A 26,887-nucleotide genomic window follows, 5' to 3' on the forward strand; every position below is an offset into this window, starting at 1 on the left:
TTGCTTTTCAGAGATTTAGCAATAAGCAACGAGAGATAGAAATTCAGTTTGCTCGGTTCAGTTTTTTCCCCCACGAGTGAATCCTCTTCTCGAACATAAAGGATCTCTGCATCTCTGGATCTCGTTGCTGCATGGCGCTGTTGTGTGTGTGTGTGTGTGTGTGTGTGTCAAACTCCGACACAGAGAGCAGAGGACAGAAGCAGCCGCATTTGGCGCTTGGCGGGTGTTAATTTCGGACCCTGCAGGCATCGTACGGTACCTTCGGTACTGCTAGAAAACGAGTACCATCACGTTTTAAGAATTTTGGCATCGACTTGGTACCGATCGGATCTCGTGACATCCCTAGAACAAAGACATTCCGTGTGCAGACATGATGTGTGTAATGAGTGTGTGTACGCTGTAAGCCTATGGCAATTCTTTGAGAGCTCTGCTTTTCCCCCCTAGTTTGTGTGTGTGTGTGTGTGTGTGTGTGTCTCACCTATCCTGGACAAACGGATGTGTGTAGGTCTCGGGGTAGTGCAGGTTGGTCTTGATGAGTTGGGACAGCTCTGCAGAGGGCAGGATGACTGGAGTAGGTAGTTCTGCTTTAAACTTGAGCAGCACCATCTCTTGAGCTTCCTGCAACACAAATGCACAGACATTGCATGCATGTATATTTATGTATACATACAGTATATACATACATACTGTATATATGTATACATAAACATACATATCAGATGTCTCCCTCCTTATCAGCCAATCACATGAGCGTGTCCCCACGAGGGGTGCGGCATCGCCCCGTCGTGGATTCTTTCACAACAATGAACGGCTCGCTGTACATTATCCCTTACATAAATCATGTTCACTGAGCTACAAGAGAGGGTGAGGTGGATCTGTGTGTGTGTGCGTGTGTGCGTGTGTGTGTGTGTGTGTGCGTGTGTGTGTGTGTGTGTGCGTGCTTACAGTACCTCTTTGGGAGTCAGAGAACTGGCCTCTTTCCCGATGGTCTGCAGCGCCACATGGAGCTGGCCTTCTAGGATCAGCTGTTTGTTGTCCTCTACCACATAGGCCTGTACAGACACACACAGCACATAATGGAAACTCATATACACTAGAGTTAGATTACATTATTACATTATAAGCTGAGACCAAAATATGAAAACGTTATGATTCCTCACGGATCATAAGCATCGGCTACATCTGTAAATCACCACCTCTGCTTGGTTTCACCCAAATATGAACAGAATGATAAATATGGCAGTGTTTCAAGGTGTTGGCATCAATCTGTATCTGTAACTGAATACGGATTCCTGAAGCTTGTTAGGACTGAATTAAAAACTTCTGTTAATCATATACATTTTTGATTTATATGTTGTTTTTTTTCTTTTTTTTCTTTGGGTAAATCTAACAACCGTCTTGTCCACGGTCTATACCACAACGCCTATATCGGGAAGGGAGTCCAGCGTCATCAGGCTTTCTCTGACGTATCTGGCTTCACTAAGTATGTACCTTCCAGATGACGATTATGTTGAGGTCCAGCTCATTACACTTCTTCACAATGCTGGTGATGTCAGGAACCTGACTCCTGCTGCTGGATGTTGTCCTGGATGATACCGCCTCCACTTTCGGAGTCTCTGATGTTCGACAGCCACGGAAGAAGAAATCTCCACAGGGTGTGGAGGAACTGATGATCTGCACGGAGACGGTAGCAAGAGGTGAAGGGAAAGGCAGAGGTGGGTCGACATAGACAGCAGAAAGAACATTGACATTTACGTTGAGTGAATGTCACCACCGTGACGTCCATACCAGCTATGCTATGCTTTTCATCATCTTCTCCTAGTGTTCCACCTATAGAGGGCCATCTGTTGTGCACTGCCGCAGGTTTATCGCACCGGCTACAGAGTCGATCTGCATTGTTTTCTGGGTTTTTCAAATGCAAACGCCCACTCAGCCGTTATCAGAAAGCAGTGACGTAGGTTAACACAGTAAGCTAATCAATAAGGTTATGAATAATGTGAACACTAGCACTAGCTGAGTCAACATTAGCTGTGCTAAGAAATAACTGAAAGGGTTAGTTCGGAGTGGTTTTGTATGTACACTCCCGTGTTCTGAGGTAAAGCGGCTATCTGATGGCGAGGTAAAGCGGTCTTCCTGACTGGGAACTGAATATCATAGGAATATTTTTATATTAACGATGGATCACATGACGCCTTGTATGTGAAAGGTGTGATGACGTTACAGAGAACTATTACCAAACTCTGCACTTCCCCTCAGTTCTATGGTTCGGCTCTGGTTTTACGATCCACAGCTTTACTAATCTGGTTCACTCTCCCCGCACTTGTCAGCATCTTTTAAGCTGCAGCAGGCAGCTAAAAAGCCACTGTAACCACTAGCAACCAGCAGACGGACACAGTTAGAGACTAGCTGGTGAACATAGTGGAGCACTTTGCAGCTCAAGAGAGTGAATATTGGACTTGCATTCATCAGGTAGACATTATTGCGGGTTGAAATGCTCTTGCATTGTTTCATTTTATTTATGTTTTATTTATTTAGAATATTTAAAAAAAAAAATTCATATTCCAGTTCCAATGTCTGAATATTCTTAAGAAATTAAAACTTCATTGCATTTTGAAATGGTTGTACTTGCATTATTATGCTTTTATATTATCATCATATCAGTGGCTTAAAATGACAATATTATTAATTATCGCAATTATTTCCAACAAAAGTAGATATTGTGACAGGCCTATAACAAAACAATCAAAATGAGAACATACATTCAGTCGGACAAATTAAACTGACGACAACATTTTTGCTTTCCAGTTACCCGTTCATTTCCCAGATTCAGGTCTGCAAAAGTGTATTTCTCAACGACACCCGAGGAAGCTAGAAACAGACAAAACAAAGGCAAATCAATGCTTATTCTAAAAGCCCTAAATCGAATGAGAGCAGACTGATGATGTTGTTTTTTTTATTTATATGAAGTACCTTGGTGGGGCTTGCATCGTGTGGCCCTGAAACACAGCTTGGCTCTTTCTCTGCTGGTGAGTTTACAGTCTGGAGGGGAAGAGGGTAGACGGAGAGGAGCTGTGATTGATACGGACATCTAACAGGCTTTGGCCACTAGTAGCTAACTGAGTTACAACATCCAGGGTGTCAGGGTGGAAAACAAGGGTCCTGTAATATTAAAAACTAAGAGGGTTTGGGGAAAACAGGTAGTGAATTCAGTACAGACTGGAGGTTCTGCTGAAATGGAGACCACAGCTGTGTTCACCACTCACGCTGCTACATACGGATGTGCATAATAAAGAATAAAAGGATAAACTGAAATAGACCATGAAAGAGTTGAAGCACAGATGACTAACACACCTTTATCCTTGGCTGGGTTGATACACTTGTGGAGGCGCCAGTGTTGACTGCTGCTGGACACCTGGATGATGTGGAACTCGCGCACACCAGCTTCACTCTGGGAGCCCACAGGAGGCAGATTAAAAGGTTGCTCAACAAAAAGGCTGCATACTGTAAGTGTGTACTGGAGGCGGTGTGGCATGCTGTGCATCTCACCGTGTTGATGTTCTCTACATCAATGAAGACCAGCGTTCCACCGCTGCTTTTGTCATCCAGGCTGTGATGTGGAGGAACGCTGCTGCGGCAGGCCGACGCCTGCACACTCAGAGAGCGACTGGCACAGATGAACACTGTGTGACGCAACACCCGATGACTTCCCATGAAGAGAGAGGAGAAAGAGGAGGGTTAGTGTCAACAAAACAGACCTCAGCTATTTTAATTCATTTAGAGCCGGCATATATTCACATCTTACTCTGTGAATTCTCAGGTTTATGTTTGATCAACCCAGAGTTGTTGGTTGTTGGAGGAGTGGAAAGACCAGGTAAGACGTGTTTGGTGAGTTTTATTTTGTGTCTGTCCAGTTTTACGATGAGTTAACAAGGCAATGAAGCCAGTCTAGGTTTGGTCTGAGAGAGAAACTTGAATTCGGACTGTGTACGGTTGTATTTTTTGTTTAATAAGGAAGTAGGTGGAAGACTATTTCTTTTCTTTTGTTTATTTATTACGGCTTGTCCAGACCGGCCGCGTGGCCGCTGTGTTACCTGTTGTTTTATTATTTCAGCGTCCGTATTAACAGGTTAGAGCAGCCACACAGCCAGCGTGAGACGTGCGACTTAAAAGGGATCCATTGACTGTATGTTGACATCATATCAGCAACATTACTAGTTTCAATGTCTAGACATCTGTAGAATACATCACGGACATGAAAAAAAGTAAAGATTTATTTTTAAATCAACACTTCCTGCTTTTATTTCAAAATAAAAGCCCTCTAACGTTTTTTTCTGTGGATAGAATTCCTTCATTTGTTAACACAAGGCTTTTATTCTGAAATATGTGCAGGACAGACAGTGTTGTAGAACATGCAGTGACTTGCAGAGCTCAATGAATGAATATAGTACGGGTTTTTAATGGTGGATTATTACTATTATTTACAAATAACCACACGCTTCTTAACCTTTCTCTGTCTAAAATAAATATATATAACATTTATAATTAAATGAAACGGCCATTATGAAAGGCAAACTCTATGTAGAAAGAAAGGGCTGACAGCAGCAGCAGAAAGGCAGCTGATGTGAACACCCGACGCGTGAATCCCCAGTCGTTCAGTGAGGCAGCCGCCACGCACTCCTAACGTTCCCTGTGTGGACAAAGCTTTAGACTACAAAAACTAAGAGAGCTTGTGGAACGTAACGGACTCGCAGCTCGAACACATCTCCCAACCCTACTACGGGCCGCCATAAAGTGTACCACAATGAGGTAGTTGAAACCTGATCCTGATCCTATTCCTGTTCCTGAAACCTGATTTCCTGTTCCTAAACATGCTCCATATTAATGACATTTATTATATGTGGTTTTCCTTTGTGATACAGGCTGCTAATGTGTATGGTTTGTACCTATAAATCATACTGTATGTACCTGATTTTCATTCCTTTCTCTGTGCTCTCGTAGTAGAACAGGAAGTTGATTTCATGGACTCCCTCCTGGTCTGGTCCTCTGAGCCAGAGAGGCAGCTGTGTGGTCTCCCCCGGCTGCAGCGTGCTGCCATCTATCGGGATCTCCATCACACCGGACGGCTGGCTGAAATCCTTCGCTGAGACCAACACCTCAGCTGCCACTGAGCCCGGGTGCCGGGACGTGGCCATGGTTTTATAGGCGGAGCAGTTTTCAGCTGAGGTTGGGCTGACGGGCGTGAGGGGAGTAGTGTTCTGGCTGCCGAAGGTGAAGAAATCTGGGTGTGTGGACGCCACTCGGAGGCCGCACAAAGCAACGCCGCTGACGTTACAGAACTCGACGTAGGCCTTCCTGATCTCACCACACAGCAGAGCAGTGGGAAACTGCAGGAAGAAGACCTGACACACACAAACACAGTTGATAAACAGGCAGCATTGGCATAACCTTTGATTTGTCTTTTGCATTTGGTTTAGGTGGCGTCACAGGAGAATTTGTGAGCCATCCAGAGGACTGTAGAGGAGGAAAATGTGACAAACATGGAAGAACTATTAAACATGAAGTCTCTACGGTCAGTGAGTCAGTGGTACCTCCATTAGGGGCATGGGTGGGGTTATGATGGGATCCAGACGCCGATCCAGACCATGTCGAATCACCATCTTGTCCTCTTTGGTCTGGTTCAGTCGTGGGCCCTGGATCTTCAGGTCCTGTCTGCCACGAACCACCATTAAATCCGACGTCTGCTGGCCTGTAGACAGGAGGAAATCCATCCTGTGTGTTAGTGGGTTTAGAGAATAACTCTTTTGAAATGTTTCCTCTAGGGCTGCCCCTCTTAGTCGATGTGTCCACTAATCGGTTGTTTGGTCTTAGTCGACAAGATTTCTTTAGTCTATCAGTAATTTTTTTATGCTTTTTACATGTTGAATGACTTATTTCCAAGAAACACCCGAGCCCATCTCTGGTAAACACCAGATTTAAAGTGGTGCATTTGAGTGATTCTCTGTAGAGAAACTCGGTTTAACATATCTGTCGATTAAATCAACTAATGGATTAGTCGACTAAATGGTACGAATGTTAGTAGATTAAGAACTTCTCCAGTCGGGGACAGCCCTCGTATTCTCTAAAACATTTTTGACCTGACACAAAAGAAAAAACAGAAAACGCTGATCTGAATCCCTGCAGGAAGCAATGAAACATCAGATCAGATAAACCGACACCTAAATGAGAAGGAAGTGATGCTACAGCAGCCGGCAATAACCACTGAGGAATGTGCCTCACCTTCAGTGCTGGGAGCCGTCTCTCCAGAGGAAGCCGCAGCCAGGTTGTACACCACACCCACAATGTTCAGCTGGCCAGTTCTGTGTGGCAGCAGCCGGAGTCGAGCCTGAGGTCAAAAGGTCACAGTGACTGACAGCAGTGCAACACAACTAGATGTTTTGTTCAGTCTGAAGTATCGCATGAGCCAAAGAAAGAACAGTCCCAATTATTATTTACTGGAGATTTTAACAGTTTATGTTTTTTATAACAGCATATCAGCTTGATGAGTCCAGCCCTCTCAGCCAAGTGTTGATGGAGCTTTGATACTCATCAGGCTGATGACGCCTACTCCACTCTGCTAATAAATCCAGAACACAACTCTTAATAACACAGATATCTCTACACTCTTCATTCTATCACACTCCTTAATTACTGTGTCTGCGGTCTGCCTGTAGATCTCAGAGAACCTTACTTACCGTTTTGGTCTCCTCTGGACCCATAAGAAACTCCAGGATGATCTCAGTGGTGGCGATGTCTTCTCTCTGTGTCGTCTGCAAGAAGAAACGGACATTAAAGAGACCGTGGAAACCTTAGTTTTGGTGTTTATCGCATCCGTCCATCACCCACCCATAGAGGCAGGGTCTCCTCACTGGTGATAGCCTCTCCTGACAACTCTTCAGTCGTCTTCGCATCATCGTCATCATCATCATCATCATCATCAGCGAACCTCCAGAGGAGTGAGAGGTTGGACAGAGCCAGAGGAACCTTCAGAGGGTTCCTGAATGTCACCTCCACTACGATTGGCTCTGCAGAGACAGAGAGAGAGGCTGTAAACCCAGCAGGTAGCAGATAGTGCTAGGATTCTTTACACTACGGCAAAAGAACATTTCTGATTGGCTGGCCGTACGTCAGAACACCTAGAACTTAGGAGTAGACGAGTACTAAGGAATAGTCTACGATCCATTTTCAAATAGAGGTCTTACCCTCTGCCACAGCCAGTGGGCAGCGCAGGTTGTCTGTCTGGCTGTTCAGGCAGCACTGGGTGGGCTGGAAGCCCGCTGGGACAGTCCCCCTGCTGGTGGCAGCCACAAGCTGCTCCTCTAGGTGGCACCACATGGATGCCAGGTCCTGGTCATACTCCTGGTCCAGGGACACATTAGTGGCTGCCTGCTTTTCACCTGCACACATCAGGTAATCACAATCAATTGATGATTAGTTGTTCATTGTAATGTATTCCCTCTGTCACACTTACACATTCACAAGTTAGAGTACACCTTAGATCAAAGGCCCCTCAGTAGTCTTATTAGTAGTAGTCACTAGATCTTTACTTATTGTATTTACATTTTTTGTTTTTATTTCACACTTACTTTGGCAATGTAAACATGTGTTTCCCATGACAGTAAAGCAAATTGTATTGAATTAGAGAGAGAGAGAGAGGGAAGAGGAGAGAGAAGAGGAGAGAGGGAAGAGGAGAGAGAAGAGGAGAGAGGGAAGAGGAGAGAGAAGAGGAGAGAGAAGAGAGGGAAGAGGAGAGAGAAGAGAGAACTGGAGAGAGAAGAGGAGAGAAGAGGAGAGAATTGGAGAGAAAAGAGGAGAGAAGAGGAGAGAAGAGGAGAGAAGAGGAGAGAAGAGGAGAGGGAAGAGGAGAGAGAAGAGGAGAGAGAAGAGGAGAGAGACGAGGAGAGAAGAGGAGAGAAAAGAGGAGAGAAGAGGAGAGAAGAGGAGAGAAGAGGAGAGAAGAGGAGAGGGAAGAGGAGAGAGACGAGGAGAGAAGAGGAGAGAGAAGAGGAGAGTGAAGAGGAGAGAGAAGAGGAGAGAGAAGAGGAGAGGGAAGAGGAAAGGGAGGAGAGAGAAGGGGAGAGAAGGGGAGAGAAGACATGTTCCGTAAGTATGTAGGGAAGGAGGCTAAATAACACTCTGAAGTTGGACTGAATTTTGGCGAGGAAACACTGGCATGGCCGTTTTCAAAAGGGGTCCCTTGACCTCTGACCTCAAGATATGTGAATGAAAATGGTGGAAAAAATTGTTAAATTTAGCACCAAATCTGTGTAACAAATGGTATCAACTTATGAGACATAATAGAGCACTACTATAATGTTCTAAACCCCTATACACTTTCACAATATACTCTAATTGATGAATGAATTTTGTTTTTTTATTTCTGATTTATGACTATACCAACTTGACACACAGTCAATCTTCAGGTTCCCAGCTTTCAGATGGTGTACACCACTTTAATGTGACTACTCTGCTGACCTGCTATCTCCCCCTAAAGACCCCCCTGTAGTGGAAAAGTTAATGAGCATAGTGAGTGCCCTTGCTTCCCACAGTGAATCCACTGATAAACATCATTCCATCATATTTTAACACGATTCGATCAGATGGAGGTAAAGGGGTGCATGTCTGAAAGGGGCTTTTTATAAAGCTTACAGCTGTGACTCTCAGTGGTGCGTCTGTGTGTGTGTCAGAGCATGTACCCAAATCACCATTCTTTTCTTTAGATTGAGTCAAGCTGGGAGGAGATGACAGATGACTCATCATCAGTGTGTTACCTTCTGCGAGGCGGCGTTCATGTCCGAAGTAGACCCTCGTGGCTGAGCTGTGGATGCAGGGCAGAGGCAGCTGGGGGAGGCTGTCTTCATTCCCCACTATCACACTCTGGGAAAACACACACACACACACACACACACACACACACAAAACTTGGGTTATTTTGCATTTGTGTCGTGTTCAGGAGAAAAGAGGAGTGAGAATGGAGCCTCGGGGGGAACTCCCACGTCGATGTGTGGGTTACCTTATAGACATAGAGGTATTCTCTGAGGAAGGCGCCCTGCTGTGTGGCCGTTTGCCTGCTGTCATTAGTCAGGATCTGTCTGAAGGCTGTTACGGCGCTCTCTGGTTGACCGAGTGTGAAGGACTGACGGCCGATTGTGAAGTTGATGTGGTCCTCCGCCAGAGACCAGCCCCTCTCCTTGTACACCTGCATGGCCTGGCAGTAACAGCGCAGTGCGTGCCTCCTCTATATGAAGAGACCGTAGAGAGGGGGCGAGGGACGGGAGAGAGAAGAGGTGGTGAGGGGCGTAAGGCGATCAACAAGGAGCAGAACATGAGGAGATGCACAAGGAGGACAACAACAGATTTATTATCATACCCCATTGTCAGGTTTCATAACGGAGCACTGAACTCGCGCCATATTTTGTCTTCATGACCTTTCAGCTCAAAGAAGTTGGACCTGACAGGATCCCTCTAACATCTTCTCCAACACTAACAGCAGATCAATCATACAGTGTGGGGAGGCCTGACCAGAGTGGTTTGGAAGGTTTGTTAGGAGGCAGACTCCACCAGGCTAGTTCTGGGTTTTTTCCCACAACCTTAGTCACAGGTATAAAGCTGGGCACCAGAGTTAGGCCACAGTCAGTAGATGGTTGAAAAGGCTCACCTGTCCTGCTTTGCTGAAACGATGACCAGCCAGGATCATATGGAAGGCAAACTTGCGCACCATGGGGTTACGCATGTTAATGAAGCAGTGGGCAGCCTGTTCCAGCAGCAGAGCGCTGCGCAGGTCAGAGTCCTGCACACCAACAAAAGGAAAGAAAAAAGCTCTGAGCAGAAGTCATCCACTGCAAGTTGACTTGATTATTCTACTTTTTATGAATGAATCCATTCATGGGCATAAAGACAGTACTAAGTCATTACAGTATTTGATGGTACAGTATTTATCTCTTGGATGGCCACCTTCGATTTTAAACATCTTTATACATTGCATTGTGGGATCATTTGTGTCCAATATATAAAAAAGGTATAACAATTCTCATTTAGACACCACAAAACGGCCAACGCGCTACATAATATGGGTGTACGGACACGTCGATATACTCGAGTATTGCGATATTATGTTGTCTGATACCGTATCGATTCGCAAAAACACCGTATCGATGTTTTATTAATAGTCCCATGCAGTGGCTCATTTTGTGTTGTGTTTTGATGTTACAGGGATTGTGATAAATGCAAATGCAGATCCCACTGTTCGGATTGCATTAAAAAAAAGTTCACTTATTTGACTCAGATTTCATGCATATGGTGGTGTGTTCTTTATACTATGACAGTTTCCCTAATACAACAGGACTGATAGTGATGTGGGTTTCCTCACCTCGCTGGTCATCTTGATGAGGAGAGTTGCAGCATCTGAGTATTTGCCCTGACTCTTGAGTACCTCAGCACTGAGTAATGCACAGCGCTCAGCCAGCACCATGTTCCTGTAGAGGGAAGAAAACACGCTAACACACCACACACGGATAAAGACAAAAAGATAAGCTAAACTAAAAGGGAATATTCTAAGGTACTTATTACTCTGGAAGTGGTCTTGCAAGGTCGCAATGATCAGGGTACAGCCTGGAAACAGCATATCTTTGTTTTTTATTCAGTAGTTTTAACATTCTCAGATGGGATTCATGCACCTAAAACCTGAGAATAAAGGCCTTTGCACACCATGTAGCTAACTGTAGCTGTACTGAGAGCCAGAAAACCCTGCTGTCATGTCATTCCTGGGTGCAATAGACATATTAAACACCTGAAACTTTCATTAGGGTGCACAGAGAAAGATTCACTTTGGTGAGCCTTCGCATTAGCACAATCAGCCTGACCTTAAACTGAAACAGCAGACAGTAAAAACAGTGTGTGAAGAGGTCGTACTTGCAGACATCTCTGTACGTCTGTATTGCCGTGTCCATGTAGTGTGCTGGATATGGTCTGGGAGCTCCAGCCTGCAGGAAGGCTGATACTGCAGCCATTTCCTACAGAAGATGTCAGAATGAATGAGGACCAAAGGAAGGGACGGGGAGAGAACAGAGGGGATTGAGGAAAATATGATTAGGATTTAACACTTCATATATGATGAGCGATAGAACGCAAACATTGCTCAGTTCAATCCACTGAAGGGTTTTGGCTGTCACAGCTTTACTTGGTCTGGTATGACGGTGGCTTGTGTTATCTAATGTTAGATATTACTATGAAAGTGAAACTGACTTCATGACTCTGTGCTACTGCTACACTGCAGCAAGGTTTCATGTCAATTCTCTTCTGACTTACTTCTGTGAGTGCAGTTCAAATGTCTACAGTAGTACTGAAGGGATCAAATGCAGACTCAAATGCAGGTGTAGTGCATATTCAAACCTGACAGACTAATTCTTTTCAGCATCCTTGCAAAACAAGCTTGGCAACATGGAGACTAGTGCGCTCTCAGTGCTACTAACTACACTGTAAGTTAAATCAAGGCCCAGCCACTTCTGACTGACTGCAGACCATGCTGCATCTCATTTGTGGAGCAGTTGATACTCCATCAGAGCAGGGTTCTATCTAGGGCCGCCCCCTCTTAGTCGATTAGTCCACTGATCAGTGCTTTTGGTCTTAGTCAACTAACAGTTCTTTAGTCTATTAGTCATTTTTTATGCCTTTTTTTCATGCTAAATGACTTATTTCCAAGAAACTTCTGAGCCCATCTCTGGTAAACACCAGATTTAAAGTGGTGCTTTTGAGTGATTCTCTGTGGAGAAACTCAGTTTTACCAATCTGTTTATTAAATCAACTGATCCATTAGTCGACAAAATCCTACGAGTGTTGTTGACTAAGTGTAGCGTTGTCAACTAGAAGAATTTCTCTGGTCAAGGACGGCCTTAGTTTCATCAAATGGGATGCTGTGCCACAGCTAGTATGATAGCTTCCTCTGTTTTTGGATTCTTTTTCCATTCTCTCAAAGGTGAGCACCGTCAAGAAAGTTTAATACTGGTCAACAATTGTTTACCGAAGTGGAACTCTATGCAAAAAGCTCAGCACAAACTGATGTCACTGAAATGTCACCGTTTTACACACTCTGAAGATTACAAGCTCCATACGCAGCAAAAAAATCTGTGAGCATTACTGTCAGGAACCTTTCATCCTGAAGCTGAACTGGCTGTTAGAGAGGCCTGCATGAGACCAGGCTCCCTTAATGCAGCTTTAACATTTGGGTTTAAGGAATTGATACTATTAACCCTTTAAAAACAGACCTCCCGTGGCTCATCGTTGTTTGCGTGATCCTCTTAAAATCGATCTAAAATAAAACCACAACAGCTAGAGCGTTCATTCTTTTTGCAGCAGAAAGCTGAGGCTCATCTTTCGCGTCATCGTGTTGTACACTCGTGATGATGTCACAATCACGTTTCTTCTGTGTTTATTTGATGAAAACACATTTTTGTATGTTTTTAATGACACAATTTCAATACTTTTTATCAATTATTATGGTTTGTTATGTTATGTTATTTATTATGGTTTACATTACCTTTTAGCTTAGCTTGTACACATTTTATTGATATGAAGCATTTGAAGATACTCCCAAGAAATGACATCAATATTGCAGAGTTCAAAGGGTTAAGCCATGGTCTTCATAAGGTACAGGTAGGAAGGTGTGTGCTCTCACCAGTGCTCCTGCAGCATACAGCATGGCCTGGTCTGACAGGAAGTCTTTCTTGGCAGTGTGGTAACAGCTGTAGGCCAGCTCATAGTGCTGGACCAGGAAGCACAGGTCGGCCATCTTTCTGATCTGCAGCTCGGGGGCTTCTGGGGGATATCTGACATCACAGGATGTGGAAGATCAAACCAGCAATGTGTACAACGTTAATGTAGAAATGCAATAGGAGCCCTGCTCCAGTCTCATATGAAAGTGTGATGCTTACAGAAGGCCAAATGTGCTTTTTGGTTCACTGATGCTCTTCTCTGGAACTTTCCCTCCGCCAAACCACTTCTTGGTGGCAGTGAACAGAGACCGACTCAGACCTTTCCTGGACACCAGCTGTGGACAGAGGGGCAGATCATGTGTCTGAGTGCTGGAAGAATGTAGCTCTCATCAATCTATGGGAGTATTAACAGAGCAATACCATTTGCAAATGTGTGCGGAAAGCTGTGAAACTGGATCTCAATCCTACACAAATTTGTAAAATCATAAATTGATGTCTATTGCACGCTGCCATCGTTGTTGTGGCCGCTCCCCCATGGCAGCGGAAGCTCTTTAGCGAGGAGGGTCAGAGCAGTAAAAAGAGCCGTGAGATGGATCTGAAGAACTGTCTGTTGTTGCAGCTCTTGACGCTGAACCCTTTTCACTCATTAATAAAAGGACATTCAGTTTGTTGAGTACCTACGTTCAGATTTTTTTACACATGGACATTCAGAGATTCTGGTACACATTCACAAATCTGATTACGCACTCATGGATTGAGGTACAGTTTCACAACTCTCCACACACATTTGCAAATAATATTGCTATGACAATGCCACCATAATAAGCCACTGATAATAATAATATGTTCCTGTGGTTACTGAACCTCAGGGTCCAATCGTTTTGGGGGCAAAACATGAAGTGCTATATAGATGGCCACATTGTGGCACCACTGCTCCCAAAACTAATCACCTTTTCCTTGCTGTTTGGCCTAACTATAGACTTGTCTGGAAGAAGTGGAAGTAGTCACCGTGACGTCACCCACTGGTTTGTGAACTGCCGTTTTGAAGCCTCGAGTTTGGCATTTTGGATGTCACCATCTTGTTTTTTTTGCAACCAGAAGTGACACAAGAGGCTGGAGCTAAGTACAACCGAATGCTGAATAAGACATTTTTAGGCGACCAAAAATGTTATAATTAACTTTGATGAAGTGAAAACACACTGTGAAAGGGTTAAAGTTCTATTAAAGTCTATTTTGACTCTAAATGGGACCATAATTTACTAAATGAATATCATGCTGTATTGAGGAAGACTTGAAACTAGCGATTGAGACCATAAACTCATGTTTACAATGTTTACTGAGGTAATAAATCAAGAGGGAAATAGGCTCATTTTCTCATAGACTTCTATACAACCAGAGGAGTCGCTCCCCTGCTGACTGGTACAGAGAATGCAGGTTTAAGGCTCTTCAGCGTTGGCTTCACTTCTCAGACCCGGAGGTTGCCGCCTGGGCCAAACTTTCATTTGTATTTTGATTTTTTTAAATTTAAAAGTAGTTTTAAAAAAAATCCTACTAATGAAAAGACAAAGAAACAAAAGCAACTGACAATATGAAAAGGCAAAACCAGTTTGAGTTTGGTGTTTAAAATATGTTGCGGGTCAGGCAGGCTTGGAGCGGTACCTGGTCGTTGAGCTGTCTGATGTTCTTCTCTATGTGCGGCAGCAGGCCTCTGAAGGTGAACTCTTGGATGAACTGTCTGATGTGGTCGTGGTCATTCAGGGTCAGACACGCCCCGTGGCTCCCTGCGCCACCCGCCGGGCCCTCTGGATCTCTCGCACCTTTCTTCAGGTCGGTGTTAACGGCACTGAGGGTGTGCAGGCTTCCTGGACTGCTCACTGTGTCCAGCTGGAGAGGATGGCTGTCCAGGCTGTTGGATGCTCCATCTGTGTAGGAAATACAACATATTATCACAACGCACATACCTTTGATGTTCACTCACTTCATAAGACTTTTTATTTGTCTCAGCAACCAATCAACCCTGATGAACCAGGGGGATTTTACACAAAACATTTGCACTCAACGTTGTCAAGGATTTCCTGTGGTGAGGCACCCTATGATCATATAATGACATACATACATGTAGTTAATAAAAGCATTCTGAATAGAGCATAAAAGTCTGCTAAAATAACTTAACCTAAAATGTCAGGTATCTCAGAAGACAGCTATTGGTCATCTAGAACAGGAAGCCAAAGTCTGAGCTGTTGAATCGACTGACCTTTCTCTGCTGAGTGATGGCAGTCAACTTCAGCTGCACTGACGTTGTTCTCAACAGCAGCACTGTTCACAGCTGCATCATCGAGCACATCCTGCAATAAGGGTCACCGCGTTAACACAACGCACACGACGGAATCCTCTGGTTGATTTCACATGTCAGCTCTCTAGTGACACCCGTGCCGTGACTGCTGACGCTGGACCGCGGTCAGTCGCAGCGTTTTCGAGGAAGCTACAAATGCTCACCTGATTCTGCAGATTATTCCTGTGCAGGTATTGAGTCCAGGGGTCCGGAATCTGTTCATCTTCTTCCGCCGAGATGGTGCGAGAGTTCATTTTCAACAGGTAGCAGCCCTGATGGCCGTACCTCTGCTTCATATCTTCGTACACCGAATCTGCCCTGGAGAGGACGGACGAATACTGATCAAACACAAAACAGCGTAGCCTTCCTACAACCCCAATCAATACACCAACACCTACAGTAGTAGCGTTTTTCTTTAGTCAAAGTATTGATTCCTTTTAGCCGAGTCATTGATAGTTCTTGAACAGAGAAAATACACCATGGACTATATTGCTAATGTTACACAACTTTAGATGGTGTAATGATATCTGTACACTAATCTATACGTGTACATGGTGAAGCTCCTCTCAGTACCTCTGTTCACCCCCCTGGCTCATGTCGTGCAGTAAGACGTAGTACTTGAGCGTGTTGGGGATGAACCACTTGGGGTTGGTGTAGTCTCCACTGTGCTGAATCCTGTGCTGCTCCTGGGAAAGCTTGAGGAACTGCTCCACTGGGACTGCCTCAGTGGAGGAAACCACCAGCAGGCCTGTCAGGACCAGGGCGTCAAGGACTTACACACAACCACGTGGATCAATCAGAGAAGAGCACATGCACTAAAGCAGGAGGGTCTATGGGAGCCAAAGACTACTACTAATAATGATAATAATAATAATGTTATGTCCTTAATCAACAGGAAACACATCACATTGTGCAGAGTATCGGTAACAGTAGAATTGAAGAGAATACCTAATCCAACTTTTCTGACAAATATTGCAATTTGTGAATATTTTTCAATAAAATTAACTCCAGATCTTTATTTATGCACAACTTACAGAAGGCGTATACTTGAAACGACTCAATAACTTTCAAACACAATCGTGGCATTCAAAATCAGTTTTACAGTTAATGATAAGAGCTACAGTCGCCCAGTTAGGATGATAATGACAGCGTTTAAATACGGATGATGCGGTTGACAACCCTGCACTTTAGCGGCTGGACTAACCTTAGCTTTACAGGACGAGCTAATGTTAGCATCGTACACTGACAGGCAGCGCAAGCTGACCCTGGAAATGAGCGGTGAGGCGGTAGATGAACACACTGCTTTCTTTGTTATTTACCGTATTTTTTTTGTTTTGTCTGAGCTCTCCTCAGTGTTTTGAAGTGAGAGACTCAGTTGGGGAAAAAGGTGATGTCGTGAATTTCTGCGCACCAATCAGGATTAAGCAACATTTCCATCAAAATTTGATGATATTCAGGATTGTTTGCTTATTATTATTTAATGTTAGAGAGAGTATGTTTTCAGGGGATAAAGGGATAAATTCTGACTGAAGTAAAACTTCTTACTTTCATTTTATCCTCACCTTCCCCTTACAGTGGAGGTTTCAGACATGCCTAAAACTTCACAGTACTAAGATCTGCTGAAGTGAATAAATAGCACACACTCAATGTTGTATTTGAACAGAACCTGTGCAATGGCATGAGATCACATACCTGACCCAGAACACTGCTCAACCTAACTGGAATCTTAAAAAAATGACCTGACCAGGGCACGGTGACCAGCGGCCAGTTTCGCGTGCTGGCGGAAGGATACAGGCGAGGTAGTGATTGAGAAACTCGTGGTCGGAGGCGGGCATCGACTGCAGGAAGTTCTCCCTGTAGGCTTCAAACCAGGGCGTGGTTGCTGGAGACACAAAGACAAAGTGAGATGGAGGACTTCATCCAAACAGACAACAATCACTCGACTGACTGACTGTCTGTCTGTCTGTATATCTCTATCTACTCTACCATCCACCAAAGGCCCAACATGCTAAAAGAAAAGAAAAAATATCCATCCATTTATTTATTTCCATACTTTTTCTTACTATTTAACCACAATTGTAATAACAAAATCATAAATCATTAGTATCCATTGTGAAGGTTATCAGTTACTATCAGTTCCATTGGTACTTCATGTTAACTTCTCCCATCCAGTGAGTAGCTGTCATCTTTGAACAGGCTCAACTTCTCCACCACACTGAGACTGTTGCAGCTCAGCTGCCAATCAGACAGGCTGCTGTGCTGCACTACATCATGTACACTGAGTTCCTACAGTGACGTCATCCTCTGGCACTGCTCACCGATATTAAAGGGTGGAACAAACCACCACACACAGAACAATAACTACAATATAATGTAGGCTTCTTCATAGTTTTGTTCCTGTTCCACCTGACCTCTAAGAGTATTGGTGTGTCACCAATACTGCACTGATTAAAATGCCTCAACAGCGACACCTGCAGGGCAGAGGGGGAAGGGCAGCCTGTGTGTGTGAAGTGATTGGGGGCATTGTGGGGGGTAGAGGAGGACGGGAGGTCCTCGTCCTCTCTTAGGGCGAGATCTCTCCTATCAATTCAATGCATTTCATTTATTTCATGCTTATCTGTGATTGGCCAAAACACGTCAAATGACGCTCCAAGGGAGGATAACCTCCCTTAGCTTGTTACCACATCAACAACCAGCAGAATACAAGATTGACATGGCGTTGGTCCAATGATGATGTCCAAATGTAGGCCTGTACAACAGAGTCTAAAGTGTCCCTTTTTGTCGAGGAGCTATACTACTAGTGTTAGCCCGGAAGGACCCGTGCAGCAGTCTGTCGCCCATACCGGGATCCAGTCCCGGTTGAGCAGAGAGCGGCAGCACGGCTGAGCGAGGGCCCGACGCTGCCGGGGGCCCCGCGGCAGCAGCAGGACCCCGCGGGGAGTGGATGGAGAGCTCCGCTCTGCTGGGGCAGCCACGGGGCTCGTTGTCAGCTGTCGGGGCTGGACCCACAGCGGGACTCCGTGGCGTGCTGCAGCCCGACCTGTCACCTGGGATTGGTTCCCGGTGTGGGCAACAGACTGCTGTACGAGCAGTTTACAGACAGGCTTCTAGTGACACATTACACACTCAAAGGTTTATTCCCACCCTGAGGCTGCAGTAATTGTTGTTAACAAATCTTATAAGGTATTGTTTTACTGCTCAGTTTTTTCGTTTATGTTAGAAAGTAGGGAGATAAGCACAAAGGGCTTTCCAGATTAAAATCTGAATCCCATGTATTTCCTCCTATATGACACATACATTAGGAATATGAGACCACATATATCAAGCAGCACTGACTGAGACCACATATGTATACATAAGATGGAGGTACAAGTGCAAAATAAGAGGAATAACTAAATAAAATAACATGACACCGTATGGGTTAGTTTTCCCTCTTGTCCTCAGGTCACCAGCTGTCACTGATCTGGACACAGTGAGCTAGTGAACAACCCCATCACGGGGCTTTCACTCCAAAAGCACAAGTTCAGTATTGCGCAGAGCAAGGCCATTGTTCCCGAGCGGCTGCGCTCTCCTGAGACATATCAGTATCATTTTCTGCTAGGTTGAGCAGCAAAAGTTCAACTGAATTGAACTTCGACAAAGATAAAATACCCTGACCTCTACAATACGCATCCAATGGGATTCTGGCATTGACGGGGGGGACGTTTTTTTACACTGATCATTTCGAGAAGAATGATGGAAAAGTTCATTTTGTGTCTTTGAATTTACCAGCTCTATAACTCTGCTCTCCGATCCCTACAGGATCTACAAAATCTCAAGCCTGGCAGAATATGCCAAATATTTGTTCAAAGCACACTGCCAGTTTTGACACACAGAATCCCACTCATCACAGCCTCTGATGATGAGTGTGCAGTACAGGACAGACACCCTAACCATATGCAAATGCAGTATTAGAGACTGCAGTAGATAAAATATGCATAAGCATTCTTTTCTTCAGATTTATAAAGTGGCACATACACCTGGTTATAAATCTCAGTCATTGTGGAGCTGAGCGCTCACTGAGCCTCATTTCCACTCCCACAGTTAGCTATGAATGGATATAGAAAACACCCTTAAACATCAGTTTGCATATCAATACTTGTGCCTGCTCCACCACTTATTAGACCTGTCGGCAAGAAGAACGGCAAAGAACAAGTGCATGTTCACTGACTGTGTGACATGAGTCATTATACGCTACCGTTGTGCACGGTTGTGGCTGTTTATATCGTGGTCTGAAGTCTGTGTGAGGTGACCCATTCCTCCTTTATAAAATACCACTTCATGTGTGAGAAAAGGTGTATGCGTATGGCTTTTGTGTTGTTTTTATACATCTGGCCCCAGGTCAATAATAACCAGTTATCACTTCATATTTCTGGCAATCTCAATACATAACAAGAAAAGCAACCACCACATTGTAACAAAAAGCAGAGAGACAGTGCAACTACTGGAAACTAGAGGGAGAGAAGCATGGCCGATGTGGCTGAGCTGAGAGGACTATAGCTATCCACACATCAGCCAGGAGATAGTGATACCTGTGTAGTGCTTGGAGGTGCTGACTTCCAACAGTGTTTCTCTCCAGGCACTGTACCAGGGCGTGCTAGCTTTAAGAGAGTGATCTGATAGGTGGAAGCAGACAGCCGGGGCTAATGTTAGCAACATCCCATTTCCTTTCAAGGTCTTTTCATTCAAAATGAGAATTTACAGATGATCAAGGAACAAAACAGGGAGGAGAAACAATGTAGACCCTTTCATAGTCACGATTTCATCACAGTGTTAGCTGGAGGTAAGAACAAAGAAAAGACACCAATCACCTCAGAGTAGTAGACTAAAGTTACACATCCAAAATGTCATCTTACTGCGTAGCTAATAGGCTAAACTATTAGAGAGACTAACAGGCTATTCGAGAGATGGAGAGAAAATGTTGCTAATAGACTAAACTATTCGAGAAATGGAGAAAATGTTTTGTAATAGGCTAAATTATTAGAGAGATAGAGAGAAAATGTTGCTAATAGGCTTAACTATTAGAGATAGATAGAGATAATGTTATTAATTAATCGTGCTATCAACCTGAACCCCCTTCACCAGGATTGTTAAGATCAGCAGTAATATCATCGGGCGGGAACAGGAGTCACTTAGCATCATCCATAAGAAACATACAGTAAAGATGACCTCACAAATAGCTGAAGACACCACACACACACCCCTCAATACCTACTACAACCTCATGACCTCCGGACGCCGATATAGGTCCCTGCCCCTCAGAACCAGAAGGGCACACATCTAGTTTTGTACCTACCTCCATCCATCTACTGAACTCTGAACTTTCCCCATCCCATGTTCCCTTCAGAGGGTAGCGGACTGATTAACAACAACTGTTAATGTCAGAGGAATAATTAGGCCAGCAGATAAGCACTGTACACATTGAGACATGTAAATGAGATTGAACGCTGACTCAGACACTCCCCATCCCCCCTCCCTCCTCTCATTGTACTTTTGTTTCTGCAGTGGAGTTTACTCTTGTGAATAAACTGGAAACATTAAAAGGTCCCATATTGTAAAAAGTGAGATTGTCATGTCTTTTATATTTTTAAGTAGGTTTAAGTGCTATATAAATACTGTGAAACTATCAAAACGCTCAATATATGGAGAAATACACACAGCCCGTATTCAGAAACTCTGCATTTGAAACAAGCCGTTAGGATTTCTGTCCATTTGTGATGTCACAAATCTACAATATTTAGACCATTTCACAGTTTTAAATGTAAACATTCTAAATGGGTCCCAGTTTATTTCCTGTCGCAGTGGATGTCAGTGACATCCAGCTAACAGGAAGTAAACATGGACCTAAGCTGTTGCCTAGCAACGCAATTCCGTTGCATTGTACTAAAACGGGGCGTTTCAGACAGAGGGTAAATACAGGTATATTTGGACAAACTGTACGAGGAAAATAAAGTTTTTTTTAAACATTAAAGCATGTAAACATGTTTTAGTAGAAACCCAAAATACAAGTATGAACCTGAAAATGAGCTCGATATGGGACCTTTAATACATGAAAATTAAATAGTCAGTGGTTGTTAGCTATTGGTACTAGTGATTTAGTAGGGTTTTGGTAGGTGGGTATACTTTGGCTTCAACTTAACGGATTAAGCTTTTACATACAAAAGAAATGATGAACTGATAAAATATGATACACTCTTATAGACTGCACTGCCCAACAGAATATTAAATTCTTAAAACCAACTCTGTCAGTAAAATGCTGCCTCCACATAAATGAATCAGTAGTAATAACCGAAGAACAAAAAATAACTATATAATAGTATAGTGTATGACTCTTCAATAACTAAACGTAATGCCAGGTTCAGATTACACGTTATCAGCCCAAATATAGCCCGACCCAGCAGACGTAGGGCATCGCGACGGAAAGACTAGCGTGTTCGAAGTTTTTTTGCCTTCCACGTGTTCCATGACGTGTTCCAACAGTCTGGCTTGTAAAATACCCTGTGGTGGTACTGAGTCAATGATATCAGTATTAATATATCATCATCAACTATTGTCTATGTAAAGATATAGACGAGTAATGTCTACCTGAGCAGAGAATGAAGTCTATCTCTCTCTGTGTGTGTTGGAATAAGAGCTTCTCTGTTCTTTTAGTGCATGATAGTGCATGTGAGCGTGCTTCGCTGGCTAGCTCACGGCAGCCGCTGTGCACTGCTCTCTTACGGCAGTTACGGCTGATGACGCCGACGGTCGTTGCGGAAGCGTAGCGCCCACCCTCTGGTTCCCACATCATTGCATTTTACCTCAAGTTCTCTTTGAAGTAGTGTTGCACGGTATACCGATACTAGAAAGGTATCGCGATGCCCTGCTGTTAAAAACGCTCTGCGGATGAGTTAACAAATGAAGCTGGAAGAAGATTAAAGCACCCCCTTCCTGATGACAGTTTATTCACAATACGGTTAAAATACATCAGCGGTTGGGGACCAACGTGCAGTCTGTCACGTCTCTCGGCCGAGTCTTGGCAAGAATTTATGACTATAAATTGCGTAACCTGACACATCGTAACAGAAAAAAATAGTGTAGTCTGAACCAGGCATCATGAGTTTTTGTTAAAAAGTTATTGTGATATATCGTTCTCGCTTTATTGAGATCGGCATTAATGTTAAAAATTCTGTATGATTCCAGCTATAGTCCTTACCACTAAAGTTGAGGTCGTAGTCTCCTGCTGTGATCACGCTGTTAGCAGCACCCTCTTGTGGCTGGCAGGATAAGACCACTTCATTGAGCAGTCGGCGCTGGGCGGGGCTGAACGTAGCAGATGCTGTGTTTGGGCTCGTCACCACATTGTTGACACAGATGCGCAGGTTTTTCACAACCTGCACCTGGTTATTGGGGTCCCGGATGTGTCCTAGAGAAGACGAAGACAGGACATTTAATCTTTGCTGTCGGCAATGTTTGCAATGTTTTGTTTTTCACTACATCCTACTACAGCGAAGGCATGACCCGCCCAACTCTGCCACTGATAACCAATCTCACTCCTCATGCCTAAGGGCACAGTCACACATGTGCGAATGCAGCCAAGTCGATATTCAGCTGATAAAGTTCACTAAAGTTCAACTGCATTTAGAATGCAAAGATGCAAATTTGCTTCGCAACTGGAAGCAATTTATTTTTCACCTCGTTGCTGGGAGGAGTGTGGCATGTGACCATGCCTTAAACCTATTTATTACACGGCTGTGTTAAATACTGGATTCTGATTGGTCAATCACGGCGTTCTGCGGTCTGTAATTTCTTTATAACACACCGTTGCTATGTATAGTAAACCGTTGCTATGGGCGCAGCTCTGATGTCGGACTCTGGCGGTGTTTGGTAGCCGTGTCATAAGCGGGATAATGTACAGCGAGTCGGTCATTGTTGTGAGGAATCTCCTTCAGGGCGATGCTCTATCGCCCTGAAGGAGATTCTTTCTCAACAATCCCTTACGTAAGCAATCCAACCCACAAAGGCAATGAGTGCTAGCCAATCAGAGGAAAAGTAGGGAGGATCATGTCTTCGCCATAACACAAATCGTAATTTAGCTACCCGTCCGTGCAAGTACCGTTCATGTAGAAGTGTTTTAAATAGTCAGGTTTTAGAGTGCAGTGAGCGTACGACCTGGATAAATGAGACCTAGATTATTCTGCACCAGCTGGGTGAGAGTTTGTAAACAGATATTTTGATATAGTTTTGCTGATGTGAAACGCAGCCCCCCATTTACTTCAATTTATCCAGACTCTCTCTGGTTTTTGATTCTCCGTTCCCTATGGAGGCATGACAGAAAAACTAGGTTTTCTTCAAGAGTTCAAGGTAACACAGGGTAGGGATGTCACGAGAACCGATACTTCTTTACCAAGTTGATGCCAAAATTTGAAAAACGTGACGGTACTCTTATTCTACAGTACCGAAGGTACCGTACGATGTCTGTAATGGTCGTTGGTAGGGATGTGACAGTGAGGAAAATTTTCCCACCAGTTAATAAACTTGTGACAACACCGGTGTTACCGATTACACCAGACATTTTACAAGAAAAGATGACGGTCAATATGTGCAGAGCGCTGACTCTGATCTTTACTGTCGGGTGGCGGTGTGTCTGGCCTCTCCGGTAGCGCTTTTGCAGCGGGGGTCTACCTGGCGCCGCTGCTCCGTGCACACCGGCTGTGACAGCTCCATACGCCTCGTGGCGATTACCTCATTAACATTATGGTTCCCTTATGGCATTGAGATTAAACGTGAAATATTGCCAAATAGGTGCGTTTGCTTTTCGCTTCCACAATAAATCCTCTGCCTCCTACTCCTACTACTCTGAGCTGACGGACCAGATGCGTTCACGGTCAGTATGCAGTGTCCATCGTCTGACTATCGATTGATAGCACGCCGCTGATACGCCAAAAAGAACAACATGGGTCAATTATTTATTACTTAAAGGCTACATGCCTCTGTTATTTGTAATGTTCAAATGTTTTTAATAAAAGACTGTGTTAAATTACAGTACAGGGGATTTATTGTTGTTGTTGTTGTTGTTTTTTACTGTGGTATCGAATGGGTATCGAGAATCGTGGAAATTCACTGGTATTGTTATCGACTACTAGATTTCTGGTATCGTGACATCCCTAACACAGGATGAGCAACTGATATATGAATGATCATTTTGGGGGGTGAAGTATTCCTTTAAACCATAAACACAGAGCCAATATAGCATTTTAATAAACCACCCTGCCAAACAGAACAACATGTACTGTGTAGTGAATGAATTGTTCTGATCAGATTGTGTTATTGTGCAGCTCATCGTCGGTTAGTCATCTTGTCTGTATGGAGCTAGTCTTCATGTGTGGACTGAACTAAAGCCTGTAAGCCAATGAGCTATGTGTTGATAGTAGAAACAGCAGAACAACAGAGTGGTTAGCTGTCTGTCTGAGATGTCTCCTTTCTCCGCTGTCAGTGGCTCAATGGTCAGGTGTCAGTCGGCCCTCTCAGATGTCAGCCTGGACTTCATCTGCTAACACAGTCCAGCCTGCTAGCTAGTCTGTTAGCCGTCTGTTAGCGCTGAGCTAACGTGAACCAGGCAGGCTGAAGATGTTAAAGCTATCTCTCTACAGCTCCGTCAGCACCGCTGTGTGTGGTGCTGACAGCCCGGATAGTCGTCTCACCTTCGGACGTCAGTCTGCAGAAAGGCCGCAGCAGCTCCGCGAAGCTCAGGTTGTTCTTGCGAGTCACCGTCTCCGCTTCTTCACTACACAACACGGCTACCATGGGGACGAACGAGTCCTGGACGAACTCCTGCACGGACTGAACACACTGGGCCATGTCGGAACCAGCGGCGACACCAGCTAAACACACGGAACCGAGTCAACTGTCCTGGAGACTATCTCATCTCTAGAGCTCTGCTCCTCCTCTACTAGCAGACGGCAGCCATGTTGACTTCACCAGCAGACTTCCTGTTAGAGCTGAGCCGGTCAGCTGATGAGGCCTGACGACCACTTCCTGTTCCTCTCCACGGCAACAGCAACAGAACTCTGAGTGGGTCTAGAAGGGAACTCGAAAATCGCGAAATCTGATCCGCGATCTGTAAAAAAAACTCTCGCGAGACTATATAAATATATATATATATACTGTATATCGTAGAGGCAATATACGTTGTTTGCCTTAACTCAGGGGTCAACAACCTTTACTGTCAAAAGAGCCATTTTAGGCAAAAAAAAATATATAAAAATCTGTCTGGAGCCACAAAACATTGTAGCATTGTGATGAAGGTAACACAGTTTATAGTCTAAGTATATAGTATATAAGTCTAATGCAGTGAGGGCCAAAGAGCAAATGTGATGAGATTGAGATTTCTGAGATTTCCAGAATAAAGTCATAATATTACGAGAAAAAAGTCGTAACATTACGAGAATAAAGACATAACTTTACGAAAAAAAAGAAAATAACACGTAAAATTACTACTTTATAATGTAATGACTTTATTCTCATTATATTATGACTTTTTTCTCGTAAACTTCTGACCTTATTCTTGTAATATTATGACTTTATTCTCGAAATCTCCGATTCTTTTTCCCTCAATGTGGCCCTAATACTCCGTCGTACATTAGACCTATATAAACATACACATACATACATAATACATAACATACATACATACTGTATGTATATATATATACGTACATATATATATATATAGCCATTCTGATTTGGCTATATATATACAGTATATATATATATATATATACTGTATATATATACATATTAAGGGTGTGACAAAATATCGTGCCACGAAATATCGTGATATAAAAACGTGACGATATGCATCGTCGAGGCAAAACTGAATCGCGATATCAAGGCATAATAGGTTCTACGTAAGGTGACCGTGAGTGTTTTGAAAAGGCGCCCATAAATAAAATGTATTATTATTATTATTATTATTATTATTATTATTATTATTATTATTATTATTGTTGTTATTATTATTATTACGCACATACGGACTCCGGGGCTGAAGCTGCAGCCTCTTCCTGCTGCTCTGCAAGGCCTATGGAAGGAGGCTGAGTTTGCGTCATATCTTTGGGGTACAACACATGCGCAGTAAAATCTGGTCTGCACTCGCCGAAAATGAACCAATCGCGACGCACGGCCGCAGCTTCACTTACACCGCGCATGTGTCATACCCAATACCATAGACATATATACAGATACAATTGTTCTGATAAGAAATGTTTATATTGTTGTTATTCGTGTAATATATCATTTTAAAGCTCTTTTTGTGCTCTTTATGCTGGAACTATCCATGTGCACATCAGATCAATATGGAGCTAGTTATAAGGGCATTTGGAGTGGCATTCAGAATTTGCCCAATTACAGCATTAGAGGTCAAAAGTCAAATTCTCTTGTCCTCAGTGTCATGACAATGTGACCGATGGATAGATTATGGTCTAAGCTTTACATATTGATATCTGACTTCATGATATTGTGTGTTGGTTACCCTCTTTTATACTGGATCTATGTGTAAAATGGCGAAAAAAGATGGAAAAACTTTAATGATGGAGGGATGAAAAAAGGAGTGATAGCACATAGAAAGCTACCACTGCTGCAATGCTATCATACATTTTCCAACACTAGGGACATAGACCTTTAAAAAAAATCCCCATGTGACAAAGTCCCTCCAAAGTGGCACGACGGCCAAATTTTGGGGGTCAGGCTCATGGACTATTGTGAAATTATCAGTTTCACAGACATGCAG

At 43.7% G+C, this 26,887-nt stretch overlaps 1 protein-coding gene across 2 annotated transcripts in view; it reads right to left on the reverse strand.

Annotated features, from left to right (window-relative positions):
- The window catches only part of trappc8 (trafficking protein particle complex subunit 8), a 28,312-nt gene extending 3,213 nt beyond the window's left edge, over window positions 1-25,099 (reverse strand). Inside the window, exons 1-28 of one of the 2 annotated variants that reach the window (XM_074636573.1) lie at window positions 24,801-25,099; window positions 22,313-22,522; window positions 19,650-19,733; window positions 16,871-16,960; window positions 15,652-15,826; window positions 15,243-15,396; window positions 15,001-15,091; window positions 14,406-14,668; window positions 12,966-13,081; window positions 12,710-12,860; window positions 10,948-11,048; window positions 10,406-10,511; window positions 9,695-9,826; window positions 9,050-9,274; window positions 8,808-8,913; window positions 7,239-7,433; window positions 6,883-7,061; window positions 6,732-6,806; window positions 6,277-6,382; window positions 5,589-5,746; window positions 4,966-5,399; window positions 3,547-3,703; window positions 3,352-3,448; window positions 2,971-3,039; window positions 2,810-2,868; window positions 1,492-1,674; window positions 951-1,052; window positions 479-618 (exon numbers count right to left, since the gene is read on the reverse strand). In XM_074636573.1, coding sequence (XP_074492674.1) covers window positions 479-618; window positions 951-1,052; window positions 1,492-1,674; window positions 2,810-2,868; window positions 2,971-3,039; window positions 3,352-3,448; window positions 3,547-3,703; window positions 4,966-5,399; window positions 5,589-5,746; window positions 6,277-6,382; window positions 6,732-6,806; window positions 6,883-7,061; window positions 7,239-7,433; window positions 8,808-8,913; window positions 9,050-9,274; window positions 9,695-9,826; window positions 10,406-10,511; window positions 10,948-11,048; window positions 12,710-12,860; window positions 12,966-13,081; window positions 14,406-14,668; window positions 15,001-15,091; window positions 15,243-15,396; window positions 15,652-15,826; window positions 16,871-16,960; window positions 19,650-19,733; window positions 22,313-22,522; window positions 24,801-24,957 — 4,115 coding nt within the window. In that variant the 5' untranslated portion in view covers window positions 24,958-25,099. The remainder of the gene's footprint in view (window positions 1-478; window positions 619-950; window positions 1,053-1,491; window positions 1,675-2,809; window positions 2,869-2,970; window positions 3,040-3,351; window positions 3,449-3,546; window positions 3,704-4,965; window positions 5,400-5,588; window positions 5,747-6,276; window positions 6,383-6,731; window positions 6,807-6,882; window positions 7,062-7,238; window positions 7,434-8,807; window positions 8,914-9,049; window positions 9,275-9,694; window positions 9,827-10,405; window positions 10,512-10,947; window positions 11,049-12,709; window positions 12,861-12,965; window positions 13,082-14,405; window positions 14,669-15,000; window positions 15,092-15,242; window positions 15,397-15,651; window positions 15,827-16,870; window positions 16,961-19,649; window positions 19,734-22,312; window positions 22,523-24,800) is intronic. The other variant, XM_074636574.1, reaches the window with a different exon arrangement.
- Between the last annotated feature and the right edge of the window lie 1,788 nt (window positions 25,100-26,887).

This window comes from Sebastes fasciatus, chromosome 5, assembly GCF_043250625.1.
Source record: "Sebastes fasciatus isolate fSebFas1 chromosome 5, fSebFas1.pri, whole genome shotgun sequence".
NCBI classification, from domain to species: Eukaryota; Metazoa; Chordata; class Actinopteri; order Perciformes; family Sebastidae; genus Sebastes; species Sebastes fasciatus.